The sequence below is a fragment of the Nomascus leucogenys genome, chromosome 5 (genome assembly GCF_006542625.1).
Source record: "Nomascus leucogenys isolate Asia chromosome 5, Asia_NLE_v1, whole genome shotgun sequence".
Taxonomy (NCBI): Eukaryota; Metazoa; Chordata; class Mammalia; order Primates; family Hylobatidae; genus Nomascus; species Nomascus leucogenys.
In genome coordinates, this window is record NC_044385.1 from 70,628,608 (window position 1) to 70,656,108 (window position 27,501).

Here is a 27,501-nt window from a genome sequence, read left to right on the forward strand (position 1 = left end):
AGAGAAAATAGTCTCTGTCTGTATCTTTTCCTTAATGTCGCTCAGAGCCAGGCCTCTACTCACCTGGTGAGGACCCCGGTCAGTCTCCTGCCCTGGCATTTGGATGTGATCTGAGAAGAGTGAGTCAGGTAAAGGAACCTTCTGGACCACAGACAACAGCCAGGCTCAGCAGGGATCACTGAGGTAGGAATCCCCCCACCCAAACCCCTAAAAAAGAGCCAGCAGTTATTAAAAACATGGGACTAGAGTGGGACGCAGACTGAGTTTATGGTCGTGTTACAACAGTGGTGATGCTAACAGTTAAAAGGCCATGGAAGCTTGTTTCAAATTAATTGGCCTGTAGAGTAGAGAAAAAAAAATGACCCTACTAATGATCCTAGGTAATTCTGTCTTCTAGGTTACAGCAAGCAGCCCCCAGAATGGCCTTTATTGAAGCCTGAGTGACAAGAAGCCTGTAGCGGGGTGAGGGGGACCTGCTTGGAGAAAGGCCCCAAAAGAGATGAGCTCTCCCTAACTCTCCAATGACATGAGAAAATTTTACTCACACAAAATTTCCTGGAAACCCAGCCACCTCCCGCTGCAAGAGAAGGCCTAGAGATGCAGTGGCCAGAGCCAGCCTCAGGCCTTCTTCCCCATGCTGGGGGTGCTGCTGCTTGCCTTCACCTCGACCCTGTATCCCCACTTCCCACTGCCCCAGATCTCCCAGGCTGAATGTCCCCTCTTCGCCTCCACTCTTCTGAGCTTCTAAGAGCTAACTCCAAGTGAGGAACTGAACCCCTTCCACCCCTACCTCCCTAGGCAATCTGTAGAGCTCTTGAGCCCTAATACCGTGTCTGGGAGGCACGTAAACGCTTCCATTTTTATCCTTCCACTGCAGAAAATGCCCAGTTTAGTCTGGGAGACACTCAGACCCCTCGGGACAAGGGTGGCTAGAGAGAGGTCCAAGCTGCCCTGGGTGGGTGGGGAGTCAAGGCAGGCCAAAGCTTCAGATTTAGACAGTAACCACCAAATCCGACCTGGGCTGCAGGTCCAAGGCCTCTTCCTCTTTCCTGCATGCTTCCCTCTGCCGCTGGCCCATCTTCCACTGTAACCCCTACAACTACCAAAGCAAAAAGGCCTGTCCCAACTCCATCCTCACCGCCCGATCCCCAACCCTCAGGGGATCCCGCTTCATGTCTCCTCTTTATTTTACAACACGGCCCTCCTTGCAGCCCTCACGAAAAGTTCTGCAGTGGGGTCCCCCAGCGTGGGGCCCTTCCCGAGACCCTTGAAGAGAACGCTCGTTTGGTGGACCACACTCGGGCAGCGCGGGCCCGGGCTTGGCCTGGTTCTACTTGTGTCCTGAGGTCCCTGACCACCGCCTTGGGTCCAGCCCTCGTCCAGGGGGCGGCGGTGCAGGGGAGACCGCTCGGCCCGGCCTGAAGCGCGGCCGCCCTCATCCCTTCCCCGGGGCTGGGGTGTGTCACCGGCCGACAAACTCAGAAGGGGCCGTGCCCCCGTCCCCGACGCGCTCACAAACGCCGTGGTCGCCCGAACCTTCGGCCCCGCAGCATTCGGCTACAGGACCGCGACACTGCAGGGCCCCGGCTCTGCGCGCTGCGCTCCGGCCGCTCAGCGCGGGAGGACGCGCGGTCGCGCCTGCCTCGGTGGCCGCGCGGGGTAGGTAGCTGCGGGGACCGGAAGGATGGCGAGGAAGTCGGAGAGGGTTTCCTGAGATGAGAGATTACTTCCGTCCGGGCTGCGGCCTCTCTCTGGAGTCGGCTAGCCGGGGCTCGGGGAGCGGGGTGCGCGGGGCTCGGGGCCGCGCCTTGCCACCTGCAGCGCCCGGGTGGGCCGCGGGGGCCTCGGCAGGACGCGCTCGGCCCTGTCGCAGGAGCTAACGCGGGGGGAATCCTTGCAGGTGGGAGCATTTCAGAGCGCCCAAGCCATGGTGGCCAAACAGCGGATCCGGATGGCTAACGAGAAGCACAGCAAAAACATCACCCAGAGGGGGAACGTAGCCAAAACCCTGGTAAGGCGGGGTCGGCGCCGGCCGGGCAGAGCCGGGCAGCGGGGCGGGGTGGGGGCGGAGGTGGGGGCGGGGCCGGGCGGGTAGCGGCGCAGGGTCCGGCCTCCCGGCTCCCGGCCCGCCCCTTCTGCGGGGTCCTGCAGAGTCGGGGCTGAGAGCTGGGTTCAGGGCGGCGCGGTCCGCTTGGCGTCCTCGTGGGCGGAGAGGGCCCTGGTTGGTCGTGGCCCCTCTGGGAGTGGCCGCCTGGGCTACCAGGGAGGCGCAGAGGAGCCCTCCTTCCCCCCCCCGCCCCCCGCCCCTCCCCCCGGGAGACAGCTGGGCCTTGTCCCGGGGAAAGACGGAAAGCCTCATCCTTAGGGGCCAGTTAAGTCAACTGCATGACACAGAGCCTGGAACCTAGTATGTTCTAGAACTTTTGTTGATTTGTTGAATGACTGAATGAATGAATCAATGGCTAAATGGAGGCCACTTGTCATCTCCTCCTCCCAGACTCCACCTGTCTTCCCTCCCCAACAGATTTGCACCAGGACCAAGTTTTCTTTCCAGCCCCTTTGTGAGGGTTTCCCTGGAGATGTTGAAAGGGCTTAAAATGGGGAGTGATATTTGGACCCACATTCCCTCCAGCCTCCTTTTTCTCTTTTACCTCTCTTCCAGTGAGACCTCCCTCAGCCCCTAGGCAAAAGTCTAAGGGCAGCATTACTATTCTTTCCACTCGGTGAATTCAGACTCATTCTCATGGTATAACTTTAGAGACCAGTTTATTGTCAGGCATTCGGTGTCCCTAGAACTGTAAATTGAAGCTTTGTAACTGGACTTTTAAGTAAAACCTGTGCCTTACACTCAGGAGTTTCTTTTAGCAAAGCAGATTATCGTCAACAGAAAATGCGAGGCCTGTGACTTTGGACATTCAGAGGCATGAGTCGCATGGGTAGTTTGGTGAAGTTGGTCTCCAAGTATGTGAGCAAAGGCCCCTGGGATCTGTTACCCCATACAGTTAAGTGGAAACCAGCTGAAGCTTGGAGTTTGGCTGGGAAAGCTTGCAGATTTGATGAATCAATTCCTTTTAGCCAAAGAAACTATACTGGTTTGATTAACTAAGCAAAAAGCTAGATCTGTAATCATCACACCAGAATTCTTGCAAAACCAAGCAGTATTATGGCACAGAAACTCTAGGATCAAACTCAACTCTACTCAGAGCTTTATATACAAGTCTAAGTATAACTCATCTCTACTCAGAGCTTTATACACAAGACCTAAGTAATCCTTAAAATTCTCTCATTTAGGAATTAGATCACTTAGTTGTGATTAGGGCAGCAAAATGCCAAGATGCCATCAAATTGGAACCATTTTGTCACATTGATTTATGTTTTCCTTATTTTTACTGAGGAAAAAAAAATGGCTGCCCAGGTTGACATTGAGAAGCAACTTATAATTGATGTTAAGGCATGCAGGGTTTTATATCCCTAAGAGATCAATTCTTCCTTCTCAAGAGATCAGATCTGCTAACTGACACAGTGAAAAATAACTAGTCATGTGGCTCTTTTTCATGAACTAAAAAACCAGAGTTCAGTTGTCAGATCTCAGTTGACAGCTTATCTGATTACAAAAGAAGAAAACAAGAACTAATTTCTAAGGCTATTTTATCTATTAGGTTCTGCAGACTCAGTGTCTGCCACCTCAAGTTTTTCAAGAAGACTGGAAAATGTTTGGGACCCAAAACAAAAATTATTGGCTCCAAAATAAAATAGGAAAATGGAAAAATTGGGAAAACACTGTTTAAATACCTAGGAAAGGTACCAGTCACCTGCAGTTCAACTCAGTGTTCAGAGCTACATTTAAATTATATTTAATGTACAGTATGAGTTCATTTTAATATGCTCTGATATGTCATGGGGTGGCCCCCAAGAAACTCTCATAGTGCCTTGCGCCTATAAGAGTTTTTAAACGGCCCAGCTGAATTTGTAATGAAAGATTTCCAGACCAAGCCACAATCAATGTTTGCTTTGCATTGGCTGGGGGAATTTTGGTTAACGTTATTGTAAATAGATGGCTATCCAATAGAAAAATGAAATTTTCTTTCAAAGAGAAACTTGATAAATCCTAAATCTCATGTTCTCAATTACAAGTCAAATATGATTATATTTTGTTAAAAGTAACTTGCAAAAGATCACTATTCAGGATGAAATTCATTAAATGGAAACAAGTATAGATTCCAACTGAAAATTCAGACTAATTGTTCTGAAATAAACATCTTTAATTGTATGCAGATGCCTCAGTATTTTATTATTAGCTAATAGCTTACGGATAAATTAATATTATTCTCCCAGATAGCAGACTAATCCAAGAAACAAGGCCGGGCAGGGTGACTCATGCCTGTAATCTCAGGACTTTCGGAGGCTGAGGCGGATGGATCACCTGAGGTCAGGAGTTCGAAACCAGCCTGGCCAACATGGCACAACCCCGTATCTACTGAAAATACAAAAATTAGCCAGGCGTGGTGGTGGGTGCCTGTAATCCCAGCTACTCAGGAGGCTGAGGCACGAGAATCGCTTGAACCCGGGAGGCAGAGGTTGCAGTCAGCCAAGATCGCGCCACCGCACTCCAGTCTGGGTGACAGAGCAAGACTCCGTCTAAAAAAAAAAAAAAGGAAACAGTGAAATGGAATAATCATTTTGTGATTATACAGTAGTAACTTCTCCAGAATGAATGGGGAATTTAAATTTCAGAGTTCTGAGTTACCCTACTGGTATCTTAATCACAGGGAAAGCCATTCCCTGAAATTTTTGGAGCCTCAAGAAGTAGCAAACTCATGTTTGGGGTAAACCATGTCATTTGCAGAATCGCTACTAGTTTTCCCCACCTTTTCCAGCCATAGAGTCAGGTTTATGTGAATTGTCCCAACGGGATTTTGCTGGGCACCCCTTCTAAAAAGTAGTCACCCAAAGCTGTCAAAAAAAAAGATATATGGGTACTATGATCAGCCAAAGTCCCCAAATAATGTTGATTCCCTGGAGAATGTCATCCAAAAGGTTTTTGTGTTATATGCTCCAAGCTCTACATGCTGATCATCTGTTTTTTCTGCATATGAAAAATAAAGGACTCTATTTGGTATCTGTCCTGGGCGAATAATTCATTACAGGCTCCTGAATTCACTTATTAGCTTTGCTGGAAATAGAGAGAAAATGAATTTTTTTATATAGCATCAGTGGCACAACAGCAACAGAACTGGTTTCTGGGCAACTGTGACAAGTTCCTGGGAAGGTGGTGGAAGAGGGTGGGAAGGGCGAATGTCACACTTTGTTCAGGTAGCTTTATGAATGTTGTTTACCGGATCTGAACTTGGCCTGGCCTTAAGGGCCAAAAAATGGCACAGTTATCTTATGCAATTATTTAAGACGGATTTTGTCCTCGTCTGATTAAGAGCAGCCACCGATTCCTTTGCAGTGTGACTTGCTGGCATGTAAGTGGTGGTAGATACAGGCTTAGTAAAGGACAGAGAAGTGAATGTCTTAATCCTTAGTCAAAGTCTACCTGCCGTTGACACTTTAATCCATATTTCTCATGTAGGAGAGATACAGGGATAATCCTACACCAATTAGGAATTAGTACTAAAAAGACAATATCCTTCCTAGAACCTGTGTTTACTCTGCCTAACCTAAGAAATCTTATTTAATGAAACTTGTATGTTTATTTGTTCTTTGATGAACGTTTATTATCTTCTATGTTTAAATTCTGTGCCAGGCATTTCTATACATTACTACATGAACAAGACATAGTCCCTGCCCTTGTGGGGTCTGTAGTCTCATAGACAGATATTAAACACATTATCACAAGAATAAATGTAGACCTACAAACTGTGACACATGCTATCAAGAAAAAGTATGTGGCCATACAGGTGACAAGTGGACCCAAGTGAGGTAAAAGAGAAGGGCTTTTTGGTAAGCTGAAAACTAAAGAACTGTTGCCTTATCTATGATAAAATAAATTCCTTTTTTAGATGAGAAACCAGTTTATATTTACGTTAGCCTACAACTTAATTTTACATATAAATACAACACATCATAGATTTTACAGTTTTAATATATGATAAATTTTCTAGGAAAGCAACTACAATGAAAATCAAAGGAAGATTATCCTTTTTTAAAGAAGTTTTTGTGAGAAACATTACTAAAACTTGTTCAACATTTCAAAAACTTACACCCTTGATGATAGCACCACTCGTTTTTTTTTGAAACACTATTACATACCTTCAGTCTGAATGTCTGGCTGTGGTATTTGTATGGATATGAACATACTTTTTAGCCCATATTTTACAATGTTGAATATAATGTTTAAATGTCAACAACATTTAATTGAAATCTGGAATTGGGTTTTATGAGATCAACCACAAATCAATACTTATGAACATTCCACTCTACCAACACGTTTTTCTTTGTGTGTTTTGCATGTGAATTCTTTAACGTGTGTTGAATGCAGCCTATTTTTCAAGCTAATCAGAAAATAATTAGTGAGTTTTTTGGGTTTTTTTTTTTTCACTCTCCCATTCTATTTGAGAAATTCACTTCTTTTCTGATGCATCTCTCAGAAAATGTTTGTTGTTCTGACTGATTTGGGTTTAAGGACCAAGCCCTACCTGCACATAGACCTGGAGGTGTTGTGGAGGGAAGATCTTATTATGTCTGTGCTTTTGGTTTGAAAAAGCAGGAGGTCTGTAGGGCTTCATTCATGCAGTTTTGACAGTCCCCTTCTGCTTCCCAGAGAATTCAGAGACTTCTCCCAAGTGCAAGCTTTATTAAGGCTTAAGAGCTTTATTACAAAATGCTGCTTCACTCATAACCATTCACAATTGTTGTGGTGCTTCTATTGTTGCAAGGATTTCCACTGTACTGACTTCCTAATTTGGGGGTATGTAAAAGGTTTTCAGAAAATATCTGTGCTCTCTGATCCTGCTTGGAATTCACAGATGCAGAAACTAAATATTGAATCTGTTAATGGAAAACACCCAGGCTTTGTAATGAGGCAGACCTAAATTTGAATCCCAGCTCTTGCTCAAGTTAACAAACTTTGAACCTCAGTTTCTCAACTCCAAAATGGAAATAATAATACTTGCCAGAAATAATGAATGCAGACTGCCTAGTATAGTGCCTGGCACAGAGCATACCTCAGCAGATGGAAAGTTATTATTAATATCATTTTGGTTCCTAAATCACCATATTGGTTTATGTATTCATACCATATCTGTCCCCAGAATATTTAAGACCACCAAGTTCACTGAGTTACAGGGATGTTAATAAGGTTATTGATGAATTTTTACAAACCTATCTCAATCCTTTTAATGGACTTCATTCATCTATATCTGTCCACTGAGGAATTGAAACCAAGTCTGTCTCATTCACAGTAGAATCCCCAGCACCTAGCACAATGCCTAGTGATACTCAAATAATTGTTTATTGAGTCAATGAACCTAATCTTACTTTTTCCCATTCCCTTTTAGAGGCCGCAAGAGGAGAAATATCCTGTGGGACCATGGCTGTTGGCACTGTTTGTTTTTGTTGTCTGTGGCTCAGGTATGGGTGTTTCACTGAACTTATATCCCATGTTCTCCACTGGACTTTGAAAAACACACGTTTTCTTCACAAAGCAAATAGATGAAAAACATATTGGTATGGGATTCAAGTTTATCACTGCCTTAAGCCTTAATCTTAATGGGTTTTGATTTAGTTTCTATTCCAAATATAGGTAGAGACAGAATTGATACACTATCAAATCCTAATCATAAAATGATTACACTGAGTAGTTAAAGTGGCTGTATACACTGTAGAGTTCAGTAAAGTCTTTTTGTGCAGACATAGCCTTAAAAGGGCATTAGAACAGAAGGTGAAACACCTGTCTGCCTGTGATAAATCCACATTCCGAGAAAGGGAGAGGCCTTATGCCTTATGAGAAAGTTCTGCAGAGCTCCTAGATACAACTTCCTAGATACAACTGAGCCTTTGACCCAAGCCTTAAGGTATGGGTCACCTGATGATGTAAGTTGGCAAGTTGAGAGCTTTACTTACACACATGCAGATACACACATACACACAAATGCAGGGAAGATGAGCAGAAGCATTGTGCCATTGTTTCTAGTTACATGCTGAACTAGCCTTGACATGGTTCCTGATCCCCATATGTTGGGTCTCAGAAATCCTTGTGAGTGGAGGTCACTTCTAACTACACAGCATGCCTTTAGGGATTCCCACCCTCCATCATCTCACTGTTAACTGAGGGCAGGAAGGCAGGAGGTCCACATCTTCCTGCTCAGGCTTAGGCCTCCCAGCAAGACAGCCTCTGCCCCAATGACAAGAGAAGCCCATGACTAAAGATGAATCATGCATTCAAACCTAAAATCATGAAAATTAAAAAAAAAATTTAAGATGGATCAGTTCCTTTTATCTTCAAGAGACCACTCTTCCAAAGAAGCAAAAACTCTTAGGAGGAAGGAAGGATCCAATGTACTTGGCATTATTGTTGCTTGTGGCTCAAATATTTTAAAGATGATTTGGCATTCCAAGATGAGAAAATCTTACACTCAAAGAAACACAGTTCTACTCTATTCCCAAAGAAGTATCTTTAAGGATGTCTTTTAAACAGCTGTTTACCCAATCCATGTTTGAATACTTCTTCAAAAAGCCTATTCCATGTCTGCTGGAATTCTATTAGAAATGTCTCTTCTGTTTTGAATTACACTATGCTGTCTTCTCAGCTGTTCAGATTTGAACTCCTAGGGTAACACACAATGGACTCATTCTCCTCTTAGCACCTTGAATCATCAGATATTTTAAAGATGACTGCCTGGTGGCTCCTTCTGCAAACTAAGCTTCCCTAAATCTCTCAACCTTGCCTCATAAGATGTGGTTTGTAGACTCCTCTTCTGGATCTTCTCAATGACTTTATTAAAGGGTAGCATTTGGCAGCGCATGCCTGTAATCCCAGCTACTCGGGGGGCTGAGGCAGGAGAATCGCTTGAACCCAGAAGGCGGAGGTTGCCATGAGCCAGAGATCACGCCATTGCACTCTAGCCTGGGCAACAAGAGCGAAACTCTGCCTCAAAAAAAAAAAAAAAAAAAAAAGCCAGGCGCAGTGGCTAACGCCTGTAATCCCAGCACTTTGGGAGGCCAAGGCGGGGAGGATCACAAGGTCTGGAGTTCGAGACCATCCTGGCCAACATGGTGAAACTCTGTCTCTACTAAAAATACAAAAAATGAGCTGGGCATGGTGGCACGTGCCTGTAGTCCCAGCTACTCGGGAAGCTGAGGCAGGAGAATCGCTTGAACCGCAGAGGCGGAGCTTGCAGTGAGCCGAGATCGCGACACTGTACTCCTTCCTGGGTGACTGAGCGAGACTCCATCTCAAAAAAAGAGTATAGCATTTGCAACTGCAGAAGGTGGTCTAGAGGCAGTGCGACCACCACAGAGGCAGTAGGATTGTCACTGCCCTTGATTTTGCTCACCACTCTGCCTCTATTAATGTGACCCAGGCTTGCAGTTACTCTTTAACAGTTGCAGCACATCCTTGACTCACGTCTAGCTGATGGCCAGCCAGGTGCCACCCAGCTCGTACTCACATAAACTTCCTACAATCCCGGAAACACATCTACATACCCCTTTATCCCAAAGTCTTTCCTGTCTGCATCACATACTATTTTATTTTACTCATGACCCTCATCGGCAGTTGCAGTTATTTAGTTTACTTACTTATGTTCATTTCCCTCCAGTAGGATATAAGCTCAGGGGAGGCAGTGTTTATTTTTCATTAAATTTGTAGATCCTAGTTTAGTATTTAGCACATAGTTAGTGCTTAGGATGGATGGATGGATGGATGGATGGATGGATGGATGGATGGATAAATGGATAAAGCCAGATATTCCTCATACTGTAGATATCTAGTTGACCTTTTTTGAGACCTAATATAAAACTTTATGCTTTTTTTTATTCTCAAAGAAGAATGATTACTTCTATTAAAATTTTAGGCTGGGCGCGGTGGCTCATGCCTGTAATCCCAGCATTTGGGAGGCCGAGGCGGGTGGATCACGAGGTCAGGAGATCAAGACCATCCTGGCTAACACGATGAAGCCCCGTCTCTACTAAAAATACAAAAAAATTAGCCGGGCCTGGTGGTGGGCGCCTGTAGTCCCAGCTACTCAGGACGCTGAGGCAGGAGAATGGCATGAACCCGGGAGGCGGAGCTTGCAGTGAGCCAAGATCGCGACACTGCATTCCAGCCTGGGCGACACCGAGACTCCATCTCAAAAAAAAAAAAAAAAATTTATTGTTGGTTATCGTTTATCTTTTTATGCCATGTCCATAAAGTTCCGAAACATAGATTAACATGTATAATAAATGGCTTACTGATATTACATTATAGTATATAATATGGTCAATGACATTACGTGAGATATTCACGTATTGTCCTTCATTAGTAATGTGTAAGTCCAAGCACTGTGCAAAATTGCAATGAATATGGTACATTAATGCAGCATTTCCATCAATACCTACATATTCATCTGTGATGCATTGCCTCAGATGATCTGTCTCTGCTTTTCAACCAAGAACAAAATAAAAACAAACAAATAAAACTATGCCTTTATCATACTACAGGAAAATAAAGATAATAAACCTGTACAAAAAGGTTAGCTATGTTTTCAGGCTGTATGACCAGTCTATAGATTGTCAGACCTTGAACTTTAAGCCTCTGATCTACTTACCCTTTTTTCCCAGCGTTATGGTCTCTGAAAGTCTATTATTCTTCCAAGTCATGATAAAAGTCTAGACTTGGAGAAACCCACAGAACACAATTAGAGACAACCTCTTTCAGGTTGACTTTGAGCCTCCATGCAAAACTCATTCAAGCAATCATCATGTCTTGAGGGTCCCCTCTGTGCCTGGCACTGTGCCGGGCTTTGGAAATACAATCCTGTTTGGGTACTTGCAGGCATTGGGAGAGGCAGATAAGGAAGCTGTCAGTTGCAGCCCAGGGAAAGCTCACTGCGATAGTGACAGCTGAGTTTACAGGGTGCTTGGCTGGCATGGATAAGGAACTTCTAAATCATACTCAGCAGAAGAGAAAGTTTCCAAGGGGAGGTGCTGTTTGAGTGGAGTCTTGAAGAACAAACAGCCAGACAAAGGGTGTGAGGAAGGTGACTCTGCATGGGAACACTATGTGGCGGTGGCATGGTGGCTTCAGAGAATGTGCTGGGCTCAAGAATATAAGGTGCTCAGAATGGCCAAAGCCTACTCTCAGGCATCCCTGAGCCCAATGACCATGCCACCTGTATTGTCAAGGGTCTAAGTAGATAAAGATATATATAGGCTTCAAGATACACAGTAACTGTGGCGTTCTCCAGTCTGCCCCCTTAGGCCCCCTATAAGGGAAAAAGCCAGTAGAGTCATTTGGCGTGGCTTATTTTTCTCAAACCCAGGCCAACTCTCAAAACCCATCTCTTCCTTTTTGAAGGGCTTTAAAAACTATTATATGGCCTAAACTTTTGCCTGGCATACCAGCCCATACAGCAGGACCTGTATCTTTCCCTCTTGGGTAAATTGGGACATTTGCTAACAAGCATCTGTTGGAACTCTCCCGGTCTCCAGCGGTTTTCCAGGGATTAAGTATGTTAGCTCCACCTCTCTGGAGGTTTGTTTTTGTTTTTTTTTTGTTTTTTTGAGACAGAGTCTCATTCTGTTGCCCAGGCTGGAGTGCAGTGACGCAATCTCGGCCCACTGCAACCTCCACCTCCCAGGTTCAAGCGATTCTTCTGCCTCAGCCTCCTGAGTAGCTGGAACTGCAGGCACACGCCACCATGCCCAGCTAATTTTTTTTTTTTTTAGTAGAGATGGGGTTTCACCATGTTGGCCAGGATGGTCTTGATCTCTTGACCTCGTGATCCACCCGCCTTGGCCTCCCAAAGTGCTGAGATTACAGGCGTGAGCCAATGTGCCCGGCCACCCAGGGGTCTTTTAATGATGCTGATTTAAAGCTTTCTAGTTATAAAGCCATTTTGCTTTTATGGAGAGGTTAGACATGAAACAAGAGTTGAGCCATCTTACTTTCCCTGTCTTCTGTTAACATGCTATCATGATCCCTAAGTAATGGGCCTCATCCCTTTTTTAATCATAACTAAAAATAATTCACCACCACCTTTTTTTTTTTTTCTTGCCAACTTTAGCAATTTTTTTGCAATCCTCAGCTCAAGTCGGGCACGGTTCTCACAGAAATGTGTCACTCTTCTCAGCTTGTCCTTGGTACTGTGCCCTTCCTTCTATCTTTGTACATGTCCTTTTCTAAACAGAACATGTCATGGGAAACACAATAGCTCCTTTAGATCTGTCCCTGTTGCCACCTCTCTGGAATTAGTCACGATTCATTTCTTCTTGCAGAGCCGACTATTCCCTCGAGTTTCTCCCGTTTTAGGGTCACAGGCCATAAGTGCCTACCCTTCTTTTCTCTACATTTAAACGAATGTGCAGTCCTCAAGTCTAGCCCATTTGTCAGCTGCTTTGCTTTAGGTAATGAGCTTTCTGGTAGGTGCTGGGATAGTTGAAGCCCTCATCAGTGGTCTGTCTCACCTCTGTTCCAGCTTTGTAATCTGAAATAGGAAAATCCCCTACATCTCACATCTGCCTGTTTGCAGCATGCACACCTGCACCCACACACCTGCCCTGGCCTGCAACACTCAGGCCAAATGCACTGGAGTGTCTTGTAGGATCTCCACATCTCTGCAGACAGATAGACCCTTTTCCTGTTCCTTTCTATTAGCTCTCCTTTGAACAAGATACACCCCTATGCCAGGCTCAAGTTCCATTTCACCCAGTTCCAGTGGGAACTTGGAGGTCATATGGCCTTTCTTTGTGTTCACGTGGTTGGTTACTCTTATTTTGTATGTTTTTATACAGATGCTAAGGAAAAAGGCGAAATCTTCTAATATTAATAAAGATGTTGATCATTGATGTGAGTCTCTTGGAAGTCTCACTTGCTTTCATTACCTTACTCCATTAACCCACTTTTCTCATTGGTGATTGGCTGGGCAAAGTGCTCTTTTTAGAAATAGTGCCAGTATACCTAGGGTAAATAAATATTCAGGTCAGGCAGACAGTAATGAATGCACATTTTATCTGTTTTTCTGGCTGTCTTCTGGGAAAGAGTTAGGACTGGTAAGAAGCTGGCATTTAAGTATGTGCTCACTTATTGGTCACCCTTTCTCTGTTTTATGTGGAAAAACAGGTTAACAACCCTGTAAAAAGTCTACAGGACCCCTTTCTTATAGATAGTCGTGGGTCACTGCCATCACTTGCCTCCTGCTTCTCAGTTTTCTCCTGTGGGTTCCTCCTCCTCTGCATGTGCCTTTCATGGCCGCCATCCTAATAAGAGCAAGATAATGAAAAGGAAGGAATGAAGACTGAGAGAGTAGTGAGGGGACACAGTCCAGGCACCCAGAGACCCCTGGCATAAACACATACTCAGGGAATGCCACCCCTCACTGCAAAGCCAGATGGGAGCAACAGACCTCCCGGGGCTGCCCCACGCCCCCCAGATCCGAGCCCACCCCAGCCCTGTTCTGTCTTAGGCACTTGGTGGAAACCTCTAATACATTGCCCTGGTGAGAGGGAGTTTGGGGAGGTTATCTAAATACACCCTCTTCAGAATAAGCAAATTTCTACTTTCCATGATTGCAAAAGTTCTCTTAGGCAAGGGACTGCTTTGAAAACTGACCAACTGGCACTCAGAATAGGAGGCCTCCGAAGGGAGGATAGTTTCAGGATCTGCCAGATGTCAGTTTCGAGCCTAGATTCACTTTTGTCAGCTGAATGACCTTGGACAAGGTATTTACTCTTGGTATTGGTTCCCTTATCAAGAAAATGGGGATAATGAGCAGCCCTCCCAAGGTGTCCTGGCATTGAGCAGCTCCGGGCATCTAAGTGCAGGCCCATAGCAAGCTCAAAGCCTGCAGCTACAGTCACCACCACCTCTGTCCTTGTAGCCCTCATGGGAAACAGTGGCACCACGGGACCATCAGTTGTGCTGTGGGGTGCTTCAACTCCCACACGCCTTTCATCCTTCCAGGCTGCATGTTCAGTTGCAGACTCGACCTCTCACATTGGTCTCAATCTATCAGCAAGCCATGGTCCCTGCCTCTTCACTCCACGGATGAGTGGGAGCAATGTAAGTGATAACACTTTGGATGCATGAGGCTGTTTTCCCATGTGATAAAGCATCAAGTCTTCCCCACAGAGGGAGAAGGAACACTAATATGCAGACCACAATCAATGAACAGCAGTTTGTCCTTTAATTTGAATGTCAGGAAAAAAAAATGTGAGTTTCATTTCCTTAAAGCAACCCTAATCCACCACTCTTTTGCTGTAAAAGTTATCTTTATGAGATACAAAAGCTTTGGGAATAGTATATTCTTCTGAGACACGGTATTACCCAATTAGAACATCTCAGGGCTGTATCTTGTTTCATTTTGTTTAATTTGATAACCAGTTTTTTTTTTCCTTTTTGAGACAGTCTCACTGTTGCCCAAGCTGGAGTGCATTGGTACCATCTTAGCTCACTGCAGCCTCCACCTCCTGGGTTCAAGTGATTCTCCTGTCTCAGCCTCCCAAGTAGCTGGGACTATAGGCATGTGCCACCATGCTCAGCTAATTTTTGTATTTTTAGTAGAGACAGGGTTTCACCCTGTTGTTGAGACTGGTCTCAAACTCCTGGCCTCAAGTGATCAGCCCTCCTCGGCCTCCCAAAGTGCTGGGATTACAGGCGTGAGCCACCGCACCCAGATGGCTTTGTTAATATATAGATTATGTAAGAAATCAAAAACCCATTTCTTAGTCAATACCTGTTATGGGTCTGCTCAGATTATTAACCCAAATAGGCCAGAAACTTCTTATCAAACCTTAGCCTGGGATTTTGTTTTGCTTGAATCTGTTTAACTGGCTGGATTTGCCTCTACTTGATCTACTAGGACCCAGATCCACATCGAAGGCCAAGAGATTTCAGTGCCCTCATAAGAGACTTTGCCCTTTTTTTCTCTCCCCTTTTAATACAAGTATCATCTTCCATTTCTGCAGGCAGTGGGACCTCTTTCCAGATAAGCAGCTCATCCTGGCTCTGCCAGTCCCGGGTTTTGAAACCTGCCTCTTTGGAGAGCTGTTTGAAAGCTTCTGAAGAATGCTTGCTTTTATCTCAAGACTCAGAGGCAAGCATTAGCTGGAATATCTGTCTGAGACTGTTCCCCACAAAGATACTGTCACACAGATAGGTCAACTGCTATCTTCTCAAGGCACTTGCAGACTTGACATGCTTCCCCGGCCCATTCATGGACCTAGTCACTGCTGTTTGTGCCCAGAGCCCTCTCCTCTGGGCGTTTTCTTTCCCTTTTGTCCCCAGCTCTTGTATGAGCCTTACTGAGAAGGACTCTCAGGCTATACCAATGCTTAGTGGGAAAGTGGGCTGCAGTTGATTGGTAACGTCTGTCCTGAACACGATATGGCTGGCAAGGCCACGTTCTCATCTCTGCTATCCTTAGCCTAAACTTTTTATAAGGTTATTGCCACAGTATTCACAAGACAGCTGTCTTCGGCATTTCCAGCTTTCCTCTTTGACCAGAATGCCTCCTGGACTTGGTGAAACGAGGGCTTTTCCTTAATATGCTACCTGTTTGGATAATTTTATTTAGAGTCAGCCTATACATGCTTCTTGTGGTCTCACAATATTATTTACCTTTTCTGAGCTCTGGGTGTGATACCCCACACTGACAGGATGCAGCAATCTGAGACGCCACTCTTTGCGATGCGGTTGTGTTTCTCTCTGTCCTGATGCCTCAGGGATAGTTTCAGGCAGCACCAATGGAGTCACCATCTAATTCCCATCATCCTTTGACTCTCAGAGGGAAACTCTTAAATACCAGCCATGCTCCAGTTCCCTCCCTCGGCTATTTCTCCCTCATGTATTCCTAATTTCAATTTTATTTCTCTTTCTCTGGCCAACCCTGATATTCATTTCCTAATTAGAGATTATGAGAATTGTAATGGTGACCAAAGCCTGGCTATTCTTGAAACTGACAAATGTTTATTCCCATCAAAGGGAAACCTCTGGGGTAACAGGATTAACTAGTGACTGTTATTTTCTTCACTGTTTCCTATAGTTTCCAAATTTATCAATCAGCATATATTACTTTTATAAGCAGAAAAAAATGTGTTTAAAAAAACTCTAGACTAGTGGTTTTTGGTCTTTTTTTTTTTTAAGCTGCAGAACTTTGTTCAGATCTTAGAGGGAAATAAATGAAAGAGCAGCTGTTCTGGTTGAAGTGAAGCCTGTGTATGTTTCTGTTTGCATTCGTGTGTGTGTGTTTGTATATGTGGGTTTTTTGTGTGTGTTTGTTTCCATGTGTGTGTATTTGTGAATGTGTATGTGTTAGTGTGTTCATGAATGTGTGCGTATGTATATGCATGCATATGCATGCTTGCATGTGTGTGTGTGTATATGTACAGCATATCTCCCTATGTTGCTGGATATTATGACTTTCTCATCGCCAGAAGGGAGCACACATCTGGACTCTCTTTGCCCATCAAATAGGAAATTGTGCCTGGCTCCAGGGCTGGCCTCTGTTATTGCAGAGTTAATGCCTTTCAACAAAGAGCCTGTGAGGTTTATCAGGCACCATCCGTTGGGAGTCACTCCGCCGTTTCTGGGCAGGGACATTCCTTTCGTCTGTCAGTTAACAGGCGGCACTTTCCCCCTGTATTCTCCAGGGCCTCTGCCTGCTGTGGGTTGGGGGAGGGCAGAGAGATCATGTCACAGACAGGTCCTTTTTCAGGACAGCCTTTTCAGAACAGATGTGAAGAAGTGATTCTCTGAGATGTCCTTGGCAGGACCTGAATCCTCCCGTTCTCCCAGCCTTGTGTTTTGGATGGTCCAGGTCTCTCCCTGTATGAATGTGCTGGAGGCCTCTCCATTTCTGGAAGGGCCACACCCAAACTTTCCCCAGGACTGGCTGTTCTGTTAAGGATGGTGTAGAAGAAGAAAAGTACAAGTCACACACATGCCAGGGACATATGGGAAGGCAAAGAGACACTCTTTTCAGTGCTCTCTCTTGCCACTCCCTGTGTGGCCACCAGTTTTGTGGCAAACTGTCTTTGAGCCCAAAGGTTGAGGAGCCAGAATGGAGCCTTTGCAACAACTAAGAAATGTTTCTTTGTGAAATGTTAGCTGCTCTCTGAAATCTTTTGGGGACACAAAATTTGAGGAAGGTCTGTATTTTGTGGTGTATTGGGTGAAAGCCACCACATTAGCACGTGCACATGCCATGGGGGGAAGTTAACATGGTTGCTAAGAGCTACAACTTCAGGGCCAGACTTTGTGTATTTGAAACCACCTACTAGCTATGTAGCCTTGTCTAAGATACTTACACCGACTCTAAGACTCAGTTCTTCTCTTCTTAAAAGAGGATGGTTCTGGTTCCTAACTCCTGGGACTCTCAGGACTATTAATCCTGAGGATTAACTGAGGCAATGCATGTGGAATGTTTAGTGGAGTGACAGTATTGGCTTTATAAGTGTTTGCTGTTCTTGTAATTATGTTTATGGTCTTGCTCACACTGCCTTCCCAACTCTCCACCTCCCTGGGAAGGTCCTTACCAAAGCTCTGAATGCTTAAGAGGGAAGAAATAAAATTTTGCCCATTTTGGTAGCTTTGCTTTTTGATGGTGAGAAAATTTGTAGTGGGTGAGCATCGCACTGAGATATTGAGGAACCTCCATGAGCCGAGACCAGCGGCCCCCTTGGATAGATAAAGGATAGGGTTTGTAAACCAGAAAGTCAGTGGTGTCACCTCTGCAGAGATAGTTAGAACTTCTCTAAGTCTAGAAAGAATTCTTTATAAACTAGCCCATGAGGGTGAGCAAGATCTGTTCGTACAACTGTTTTGGCTACCATTTATTGAGGACTGACTACTTGTAATGCCAGGTCCTACACATACATCTTCCCCTCTGGTCACACAGTCCCTGCAAAGATGCCATTACACTCATTTTTCCAGATCACAAAACTGAGGCTCATAGAGGAAATTGGTCAATGTCCCATAGCTAAAAAGTGAGAGAGCTAGTCCCCAAACCTACTTCTTTCAGACTCGAAAACCCACCTGTTTTCCATTACCCTGCATTCCCTCTCTCTTACTGTTTCCCTAAAAGTTCTATGGAGCAAAAGTTTTCCACCAATTTAGGCCTTTAGCATATGACTGTGTATTGAAAAAAGCTCCTGCTAAAACATCCCCTATTTTTCCTGCCAGAAAAAGTGTGTTTTCCAGAGGTTCCTGATGTGCAGCCATCCTGGGTCTTGCTCCCAGATGGAGAAAGACTTGACCCAGCCACAGGCTGCCTCTTGGTTGGGCCACTGGTGTCCCCACCCACCCGCCCTGGACACTTGCGCCAGGACAGACTTGAATTCGCCATATTTGCAGGTCAACCACATAAATTGGCCTTTCCTGGAGACTACCAGAACTTTCTCAAAACTGTAACATCCAGAGGGAGTCACCCCCCCCACAAGATCGGCAAGTGAGATGTTTAAGGAACTGGCCGGCCCTGAAGGAAAGACTGAGGCCATTCTTCTGCTCTGGAGTTCATCCTTGGGATCTGAGATGCACAGCCTGGAGAAGACCCCTCATCAGCCATCGGCTCCCTTAAGGTGACCTGCAGCCTCCTTTGTGCCCTGGGGGCATTTGGGATTGCATAGAAGCTCTCTTTCAGAAGTGTCTTTCTGCTATTTTAATGTGGATAGAAAGCTTTAGGTTCTTTGCTAATAACATCTGGGTTTTAATAGCGCCTCCTTACCCTGCCTGTCTCCGGCATCTCTCTTTTTTCCCTCTTCTCCATCTCTAGAGAAGCCACCAGAAAATGGCATCTTGCTTTTGACTTTCTTTGTGCTGATTCTTTTAGAGAACTTAGTGATCCACTTTGCAATGTCTTTGTCTCCTAATATTTCAGGTTGTTTCTCAGAGGGCCTGTACTTTGCTTTCTACCAGCTCTTTCATCATTTTCATTTTCTTTAATGAAAAATAAGCAAAACTGTATGATTTCTAGGTTGTCTTCTTCTCCTAAAGGATATTCTTCTTCCAGCCTCTCTTAATCTCTCTTCTCAGCAACTCCCTTGATCTCTTTTATCATCAATTTATTGTCAATAAAAGTGGCTTTAGGAAGCCTCCTGTTATCTGGCAGGGTTCCAGCTTTCTGACACTTTCCTATGGGACCCACTTGTTATGTCATCCCTGTGTCCTTCTGGCACTCCCTCTTAGCTGGGGAGGGCCAGTCCCCAGGGTGAGAGTGGGTTGGGATGGCCCATTATCAGGCCTTTAGGAGTTTATGGTCTTGTACTTCCCCTTTGAAGACTGAGCTTTAGAGACATTTGGATCTAAAGGCAGCCATTTGATGCTGACTCTTTGGGTTTGCAAAGTAGTCATTTGAGGTTTTAAAAATGTATTTTCCTCTGTGCTCTTTGCAATCGTTCACTTTTCAGTAATTCAATAATATTTACAGAGGACCTACTTTGTGCCATACCTGGTCCCTGTTATCCTGGAGCTTATAGTCTAATGGCAAAGAAAGATGAGTTAATCAAGTAATCACACCAAAACACTTTCAATTCAGCCACGAAACTTACAATTTCAGCCATGAAACTATGTAAAGGAGAGGCACATGGGGCTATGAAATCATATAATGCAAAGGACTGGTGTACTCTCAGGTAAGTGGTTCTCAAAGTGTGGTCCCTCGACCGGCATCTCAACGTCCCCTGTGAACTTGTTAGAAACACAGATTCTCAGTCCCTTAATTCCAGGGTTTGGGGGGAACGTGTCCAGCATTTGTGTTTTAACCTGTCCCCAAGAGACTGTGATGCATGCTCAAGTCTGAGAACCTCTGCTCCAGGTGATCAAAGAAGGCTTCTCTGAAGACATTAAATTTTGATTGATGAAGGAAACTAGGGAATAGGGTGGGGTAGAAGTATTTCAGACAGAAAGAATGGCATGTGTAAAAGCCCCGTGGTCTCACTCCTGTAAATCCCAGCACTTTGGGAGGCCGAGGCGGGTGGATCACCAGATCAAGAGATTGACACCGTCCTGGCCAACACAGTGAAACCCCGTCTCTATTAAAAATACAAAAAAATTAGCTGGGCATGGTGGTGTGCTCCTGTAGTCCCAGCTACTCAGGAGGCTGAGGCTGGAGAATCGCTTGAACCTGGAAGGCAGAGGTTGCAGTGAGCCGAGATCGCACCACTGCACTGTAGGCTGGTGACAGAGTGAGACTCCATCTCAAAAAAAAGCCCTGTGGTGAGAGCAGGGAGCTTTTGAAAACATGAGGGAGTACCCCAAGCAAGGAGAAGAGTGATATAAGGTGAGTCTGACAGGTCTGGACAGGGGCCAGGATGTGCAGGTCATGGAGACCTCATCAGGGATTGGGCAACGGGAAGCTTTTGATGTGCAGTAAACATGAGAGTGACAATATATTATTTGCTTTTATTGAAAGGATAATTCTAGCTACAGTATGGAGAAAGGATGGAAGAAGAGCAAGAGTCAAGCACTGGGAGGGCCTCACTGGGGTCTTGGGGAGGATGATGGTAACTTGGACTAGGGTGGCTTCTGAGGAATGGAAAGAAGGGTGCATAATCACAAGATTCCCAGGTAAAATCCACAGGTCTTGGTTATCAATTGGGGGTGTCAGGAAGGACTGTGGTGTTTTGAGTCTACATGCAAGATGGAAGAAAATGATGCCAGTTTTAGCAGTGGGACAAGATCATGAGAAGGTCCTGTTGAGTCCGAGGTACCTCTGAGCCACCCAGGTGTAGATATCAACTAGATAGTGGAAGGTGTGCTGGAGCTCAGAGAAGTCAGGGCTGGAGAAACACATTTGTGCATCATCAACAGCTAGGTGGCAATTCAAACTGTGGGCTGGGAGGCATTGCCTAAGGAGAAAGAACGTAATGAGAAGAAAGCCAGTGACGTTCATTGCAGAATGTCAGCGCTTATGTTTAATGGTCAAGTGGATTGTTTCCTCTAAAACAAGTTTAGAGGAAGCATCCAAGAGAAGGAGGAAAATTAGAACCTAGAAGACCATGGTTTCACAGAGGCCAAGGGAAGTGAGTTTCCATCAGGAAATGCCCAGCTGCGGGTGAGCAGGGAGTAAGGCGAAAGAAGGTGGAAGAACGCCTGTTATACTAAGCGACTCAAAAGTCATTTGTGACTTTAGCAAAAGATATTCAATGGAGGGAAGAGAGCAGAAGCTTAAATGAGGTGGATTGACGCGAGAATAGCAGGTAAGAGAGTGCAGAAAGTGAGCATAGACAGCTCTTTAGAAATGGTTGTGAAGAGGAAGAGAGGGCCCCGTGGATGGGGATGTGGAGTCAGTCAGATAGCTCTGGTGTATTTGATTCTTCAGTGGGAGTGCTCCTAGCATGTTAAAGCCTAAAGACTTTGTTCAAAGGGGGAGGCTGAAAAAAGAGAAATGGGATCATCTAAGGTTACCAAGGGCCAGGATCCTTGACACAGGTAGGAGGATGCAGAGGCTTCATGGGTCTGGTAGCTCCTGCTCTCCCCTGGACTTTTCTGAAACTCTGGGACCTGCCCACGCCCTGATCGCCTGTCCTGGAATGCCTGCTGTCCCTCCCTTTCTTGGCATCTCTCCTCCCCGCTGTCTCGCCTGCCCACAGTTCCTATCCTGCAGCCTACTCTGCTGTTTTCTCAGCTTTGTTCACCCACTGTTAAGTTATTAACTTGTCAGGGTCTAGACTCCCTGCTTCCTTTCCCTCTTTTGAACTCACTGCTGGCTCCCTTCCCATTTACCGCCTCGGAAAGTCAGCATTTGGAAGGCTGAGGTTACTCTGCAGGTCAGTATTGGCAGGTACACAGAATTACAGTTAATATAATTAGTATAAGATGTGTAAGTTTTCTTAAAGACAATGATACAACTGAAAAATAAATAATAAACACAGCCATCTCTCTGTTGTCTTGTGGAGGTAAATGGTGAACTTAAAAATTAGACTTTATTCAAAGTAGTGTCTCCAAGAAGGTTCATCTGTGAACATGTTAAGTATCGTTGGACTCTTATATGTTAACTCATGGATTCAATTATGATCAGGAATGATCCTCAGTTTTTAAAGCAAACTCAGAGAACTAGGTAAGTTGTTTTAATATCAGTGTCGCTGTTCTGAGACGTGCAAACTTTATCTTAGATTCTTTCTTTTTATTATTTTTATTTATTTATTTATTTTGGGATGGAGTCTTGCTCTGTCGCCCAGGCTGGAGTACAGTGGCGCAATCTCGGCTCACTGCAACCTCCACCTCCCGGGTTCAAGCGATTCTCCTGCCTCAGCCTCCCAAGTAGCTGGCACTACCAGGCCCAGCTAATTTTTGTATTTTTAGTAGAGACAGGGTTTCACCATGTTGGCCAGGATGGTCTCGATCTCTTGACCTCATGATCTGCCCACCTTGGCGTCCCAAAGTGCTGAGATTACAGGCATGAGCCACGCACCTGGACTGTCTTAGATTCTTTAAAGAGATTTGTAACAGTTCCTTAAAAAAGAATTGCATGGTTTCTTATTATTACCTCGAACTTTTGAAGTTATGAATTAACTTAATATGGGGGCTACATGGACTAAGACACAGATGGTTTCCTATTTGTTGACTTACATCCTGCTGATAATTTTTTGTCTAAGGGCAAGAGTAAGTGAGAAGTAATATTTCTGAGCATCTACTTATGTCATCTTATTTATTCCTTGCCATACTTTGAGGTACTTATTATCCACAGTTTTACAGGTAGAGAAAGCAGGGCTCAGAACTGTGTAGTAATTTCCCAAAGTTCATAGCTTTGTAGGGTAGCAGATAGTGCTAAGCGCTGGTCTGCATGCTGGGACAGGGAGAAGCAGCAGTTGTTGTAGTCATAGTAACAGTGATGATAGCAGTAGCTACCAGGCAGGGAGTCCTCCATGTGTGAGGACCCTTCCTATGTGTCATATGGTTTAATCCCTATGACAGCCCTGCAAAGGCCATGATCCTCATTTTACAGAACAGGAAGCAGCCTCTAAGAGGTTAATTATTTGTCCAGTCACACAGCTTTTCAGCAAAGAGCTGATATTCAACGCAATTCCATCTGATCCTAACTTTCTGCTCTAAAGTCAACTTGTTTGTCAGGATTAGCGATAGTTCCCTGATCACAAGAACAAAGTCTGAGGCATGGTAGGTGTAAATTTTTTTTTCCTAATGTTGAATATACAGCTGCCTCCTGGCATTCCTATTGAGCCAGAATACAGAATGTTTATTTAGTTTTTACTCCTTGTGAGCCTTGGTGGGGAGGAAAGGAACATCAGATATTTCTGCAAGCTTATAAATTGTTGTAGGGTACTTTCTCTTCCAACTGCTCCTGTTAAGACCCACCCAAGGCCAGGCATGGTGGCTCACGCCTATAATCCCAGCACTTTGGGAGGCTGAGGTGGGTGGATCACGAGGTCAGGAGATTGAGACCATCCTGGCTAACACGGTGAAACTCCGTCTCTACTAAAAATACAAAAAATTAGCCGGGCATGGTGGTGGGCACCTGTAGTCCCAGCTACTCGGGAGCCTGAGGCAGCAGAATGGCATGAACCGGGGAGGCGGAGCTTGCAGTGAGCTGAGATCGCGCCACTGCACTCCAGCCTGGGCGACAGAGCAAGACTTCGTCCCCACCCCCCCCCAAAAAAAAGACCCACCCAAGAACCCAAACTTAGCTAAGAAAACATCTGAGCACATCCAGAATTAAATATCCAAGTTGTTGGACCAACACCTTCACCATATCTACAGATGAGTCCCTGACACTCACATGGAGCTGATTGACTCTGATTTGACTCATAACTCTAACAATTTCTGTTTTCAGCTTAGTCTACAGCAACAAAATAATAGTAGAGGGCCCACTGCAGATTGGTGTAGTAATACTAGAGATGTGAGCAGAGATGAAAAGAAAGAGACCCAAAAAATGACCAGAAGCAGAAATGGGAGCCCAGAAGTACAGCTGACCAGAAGCATTTCAGTGTCAGATCAAACGCTGCCTCCTCTGTAACCAGATCACAGCACGTCTCATCAGTTACTGGTTTTCATTATGGTGACACTGAACACTCATGAAAAGTTAGCATTGAAATATGATGGTATCTCCAATTTAGAAAGGTAGTGATGATGGGTACAGTGTTTTTAGGGGGGAAAAAAGCCAAAAAATGCATTCATGTTTGTCTCTTAAAACCCAGCTGTCCAAGAACAATTCCCCAAGGCCCTGTGCATCATTTCTCTTTGTATCCTTGAAGCGCGGTGTCTGACACATAGGATGTGCTCACTGATGCCAGATGATGAAACCTGAATGACTTGTTTCCTAGGGTTCTGGATAACTGTTTTACCGTGGATCCTGGATGTATTCCAGGATGACTTTAAGAAGGCGAGAAGGGGTAAGACCCCTGAGAGCTCAGTGTTTATTCTGTTTTTACACATGGTTGGATGAGATGATACCCACCCTCCTTCAAAAAAAAAAAAAAGCCATTCAATACATGGTAGTTACTCTTATCATTACCATCATCTTTGTCAACACTGACCAAGGTTGCTCAATGGGGAAGATGTGAAAAAGAAGTTGGGATCTTCCTCTCCTGGGACACATTTGAAACCCAATAGCTGGAAACAGGCTGAAGCTATGTAACCAGCTCTCATCCACATGGGCAGGGGTCCCAGGAGTTCTCTGTGGGATTACAAGCTACCCACCGCCTTGACAACCCCAGTTATTAAAGGTTGAGCCCTGAGTAAATTAGTGCCGCTCTCCATGAGAGACAGCTGCCTTTCAGAGAGTTCCAAGCAGCTGGAAGATATGCACGCATGGAGGGTTCTGGGCAGCCAGAGGCCGGGCCCCGTGGGCTGCTCTGAGCACCTGGTCTGCCTTCCCAGCACAGGGCACATTGTTTTACAGGTCACAGCCATTTTGAAAAGGCAGACTCACTGACCTGTTTAATGAGTGCAGTTTCTGCACGAAAGCCCATATCCCTCTCCCGGGCAGCCCCAGAACTTTGCTGGGGAAGGGGGCCAAATCTCCTCTCAGTGCCTGAGGGATTTCTGGCCTTAACTGCTGGTGGAATTAGCAGGAGTTATCTATAAATCCCTGAGGCATCCATCAGCCGACTGAGCGAGGCTGCCTTTTTAAAGAAGTTCACTGACCTCTTGTTAACTTAACTCCTCGTTAGGAAATATCTAATCAGCTGTGAGCTAACACGTCAGGGCCCAGGGGTCTGCAGAAGCCAGGCTCACTGTGGGCTGGGTTTCCAGCTGTGTGTAGTCTGGTGTCTGAGCTGTGGTGTTTTCCTCTTTTCAGCTATCTTTCAGATCATTCAGAGCATAAGGATGGGCATGTGAGAAGGCCAGGGATTTGACAGCACCTCCCTCCCACTGGAGGGGGGAGGACAACGGAAGCGGTCAGCCAGTTTCTGCGGGAAACAAGCAGGCCACAAGGAATAGAAAAAAAACGCTCCCCCACTTGTTCCCTGATCACTTCATCATGGATGTCAGACCAAATTGCCTTCTCACAGGACATCTTGGTGCATCCGTGTTCTCAAGCGGAAAGGACATTTTGCTTTTCTGTTGGCAGGATTAGTAGCCACGCGGGTCGTCCGCAGCAGTGCTGTCTTTTTGGTTTTTCACTTGGTTTCACTAATGCGTGCATGTGGCCCTCTGAACAATCACTGGTTTACTTTCTATGGATACAATCTCTCCTCCATTGAGAATTGGTTTTACAAATAAATGTCTTCATTCAACCTTATACCATGTGTGGGTTATAGTGAGAAAACTAAGGTGAAGAAAATAGCAGAATAGCTCAAGGAAAGTTGGGAGGTGGGGAGACTTGGTTATGCAGTTGGAGGAGGGGCAGGGAATATGTGGGAGGGGAACCAGAGCTAGATTTACTCAGCAGGTCCCTGGCCAGACCCTCAAGATCTTTGCCTGAATGAAGCCCTGGGCAGTTCTAATGACCTTGCATTTTCTACACATTTGATTCTTCTTTTTTTTCAATATTTTTGTCTTGTTTGTTCTTCTCTTTTTCAGTTCAGAAAAGGCATGTACAATGTATGTGAAGGTCCGATTAGTCATTATCTCCTCTGTGGTCTGCCTCAGAGCTTAGCACAGAGCAGATGTCCCAGGCCTCTTGGTGAGAACCATCCAACCCCAGGGCCCAGCCTCAGCCACTCCAGAGCTCTGGGTAAATCAGGAGCCTTGCAGCCCTCTGGGGGATCGGCTGGCAGAATGGGGGGGTGAGGCTCTCTCCCTGGCCAGCCTTCCCCACAGCTTCTCAAAGCATGGTGTTGCCAAAGGAAGTTACAGGGACAGCCACAAGATCACTGGTAGGATTAGAGCTGGTCACCCTGCAATATGAAGCATGCTTTTTTTATTAATTTCCATCTTTGCATTAGCAATTTTTTTCATTCACTAACTTCATGAGAGCTTTAAAAAGGAAAGTGACAGACATGACCAGGGTCTCTCTGGACCACTTAACAGGTTTTGGTTTTAGTGGCACTGCTTGAATTAGGGGGCTTTTTGTTCATTGGAGTCTTTAACTTCAGACCCTTTAGTGATGTTCTTTCAGGCTTTCTTTTCTCCCAAACTTTGAGCTCCCTTCCAAAAGCATCCCTTCCCCCTTCTTCCTCCTTTCTTTCCCACTAAGAAGAGAGGGTAGTCAGACTGCTCCAAAATCAGCAGCCCTGGGAACAGTCTACCACCGCGTGTTCCCTTGCCACTCCCACTCCGCAGCCCCCAGCCCCTCGCAAAGTGGCAGAAGACATTTCCAGCCACTCAAGGGTGGCACACAATAGATGCTCTCCAAGCTGGTCCCCTCATCCTGTTGGCTCTGACTGTCCTCTTCTAGGTCACCGAGTCAGACCAGTGTGTGGTGAGAGATCAGCCCTAAGGGATCCTGCTTGGGGCCTGGGAGCCCACGCTGTCTGCCAAGAGGAGGAAAAAGAAAGGCTCCTTGCCTTCAGGTGACTGGGTCTGTGCTCCCACGTGTCTCTTTCCAACTCCCACATTGCCTAGACTTGATTTGAGTGCAGACCTTCTCTTTCTCCCTTAATGCCCATAAAAGCGAACCTCCCAAACCACCAATAGAGGCCATTACTGGCCTGAGCTTTGTGGTTCATCCTTTATCGGACAGAAATTTTTCCCCTAATTTGGCCTTTCCCATAACAGCAATAGTCAAGAGGGTGATTATCCCCATTTCAAGGAAAGGGAAACTGAATCCTGGCCACAGTCCATTCCAGATAGACCCTGCTTGTCCCCAGGTGACAGGTGCGATGGGCTGAGCGTCGTGGGCTGTTGGCTGCCATCCATAAAACTGTCTAAGATTGATTTCTCTCCCCAGGATCTGCAATCATCCACACACTGGCTTTCTATTAGTTTCCAGGTAGCCTCCCTGAAGTACTTGTATATGGCAG

General features: G+C 45.4%; 1 protein-coding gene across 3 annotated transcripts; it reads left to right on the plus strand.

The window, feature by feature from the left end:
• The first annotated feature begins 871 nt into the window (after positions 1-871).
• SERP2 (stress associated endoplasmic reticulum protein family member 2) lies at positions 872-25,838 on the plus strand. Of its 3 annotated transcripts, XR_004030162.1 has the most exons (5): positions 872-1,659; positions 1,901-2,011; positions 7,503-7,575; positions 18,497-18,720; positions 25,395-25,838. XR_004030162.1 is itself a non-coding variant. In XM_030813345.1 (4 exons), exons 2-4 carry the CDS (start codon positions 1,928-1,930, stop codon positions 25,433-25,435), a joined length of 198 nt encoding a protein of 65 aa, XP_030669205.1. In that variant the 5' UTR covers positions 897-1,659; positions 1,901-1,927; the 3' UTR covers positions 25,436-25,838. The 3 variants fall into 3 exon arrangements, 1 of the variants encoding a protein (XP_030669205.1); XM_030813345.1 differs by lacking the exon at positions 18,497-18,720 and having other exon boundaries at positions 897-1,659; XR_004030161.1 differs by lacking the exon at positions 872-1,659 and having other exon boundaries at positions 1,670-2,011.
• The last annotated feature ends 1,663 nt before the right edge of the window (positions 25,839-27,501 follow it).

Coding starts and splice junctions, on each gene's coding strand:
- SERP2 (XM_030813345.1), top strand. CDS start 1,928: ATGGTGGCCAAACAGCGGATCCGGATGGCTAACGAGAAGCACAGCAAA. Junction 2,012..7,502: donor GGAACGTAGCCAAAACCCTG/GTAAGGCGGGGT, acceptor ATTCCCTTTTAG/AGGCCGCAAGAGGAGAAATA. Junction 7,576..25,394: donor TTTTGTTGTCTGTGGCTCAG/GTATGGGTGTTT, acceptor TCCTCTTTTCAG/CTATCTTTCAGATCATTCAG.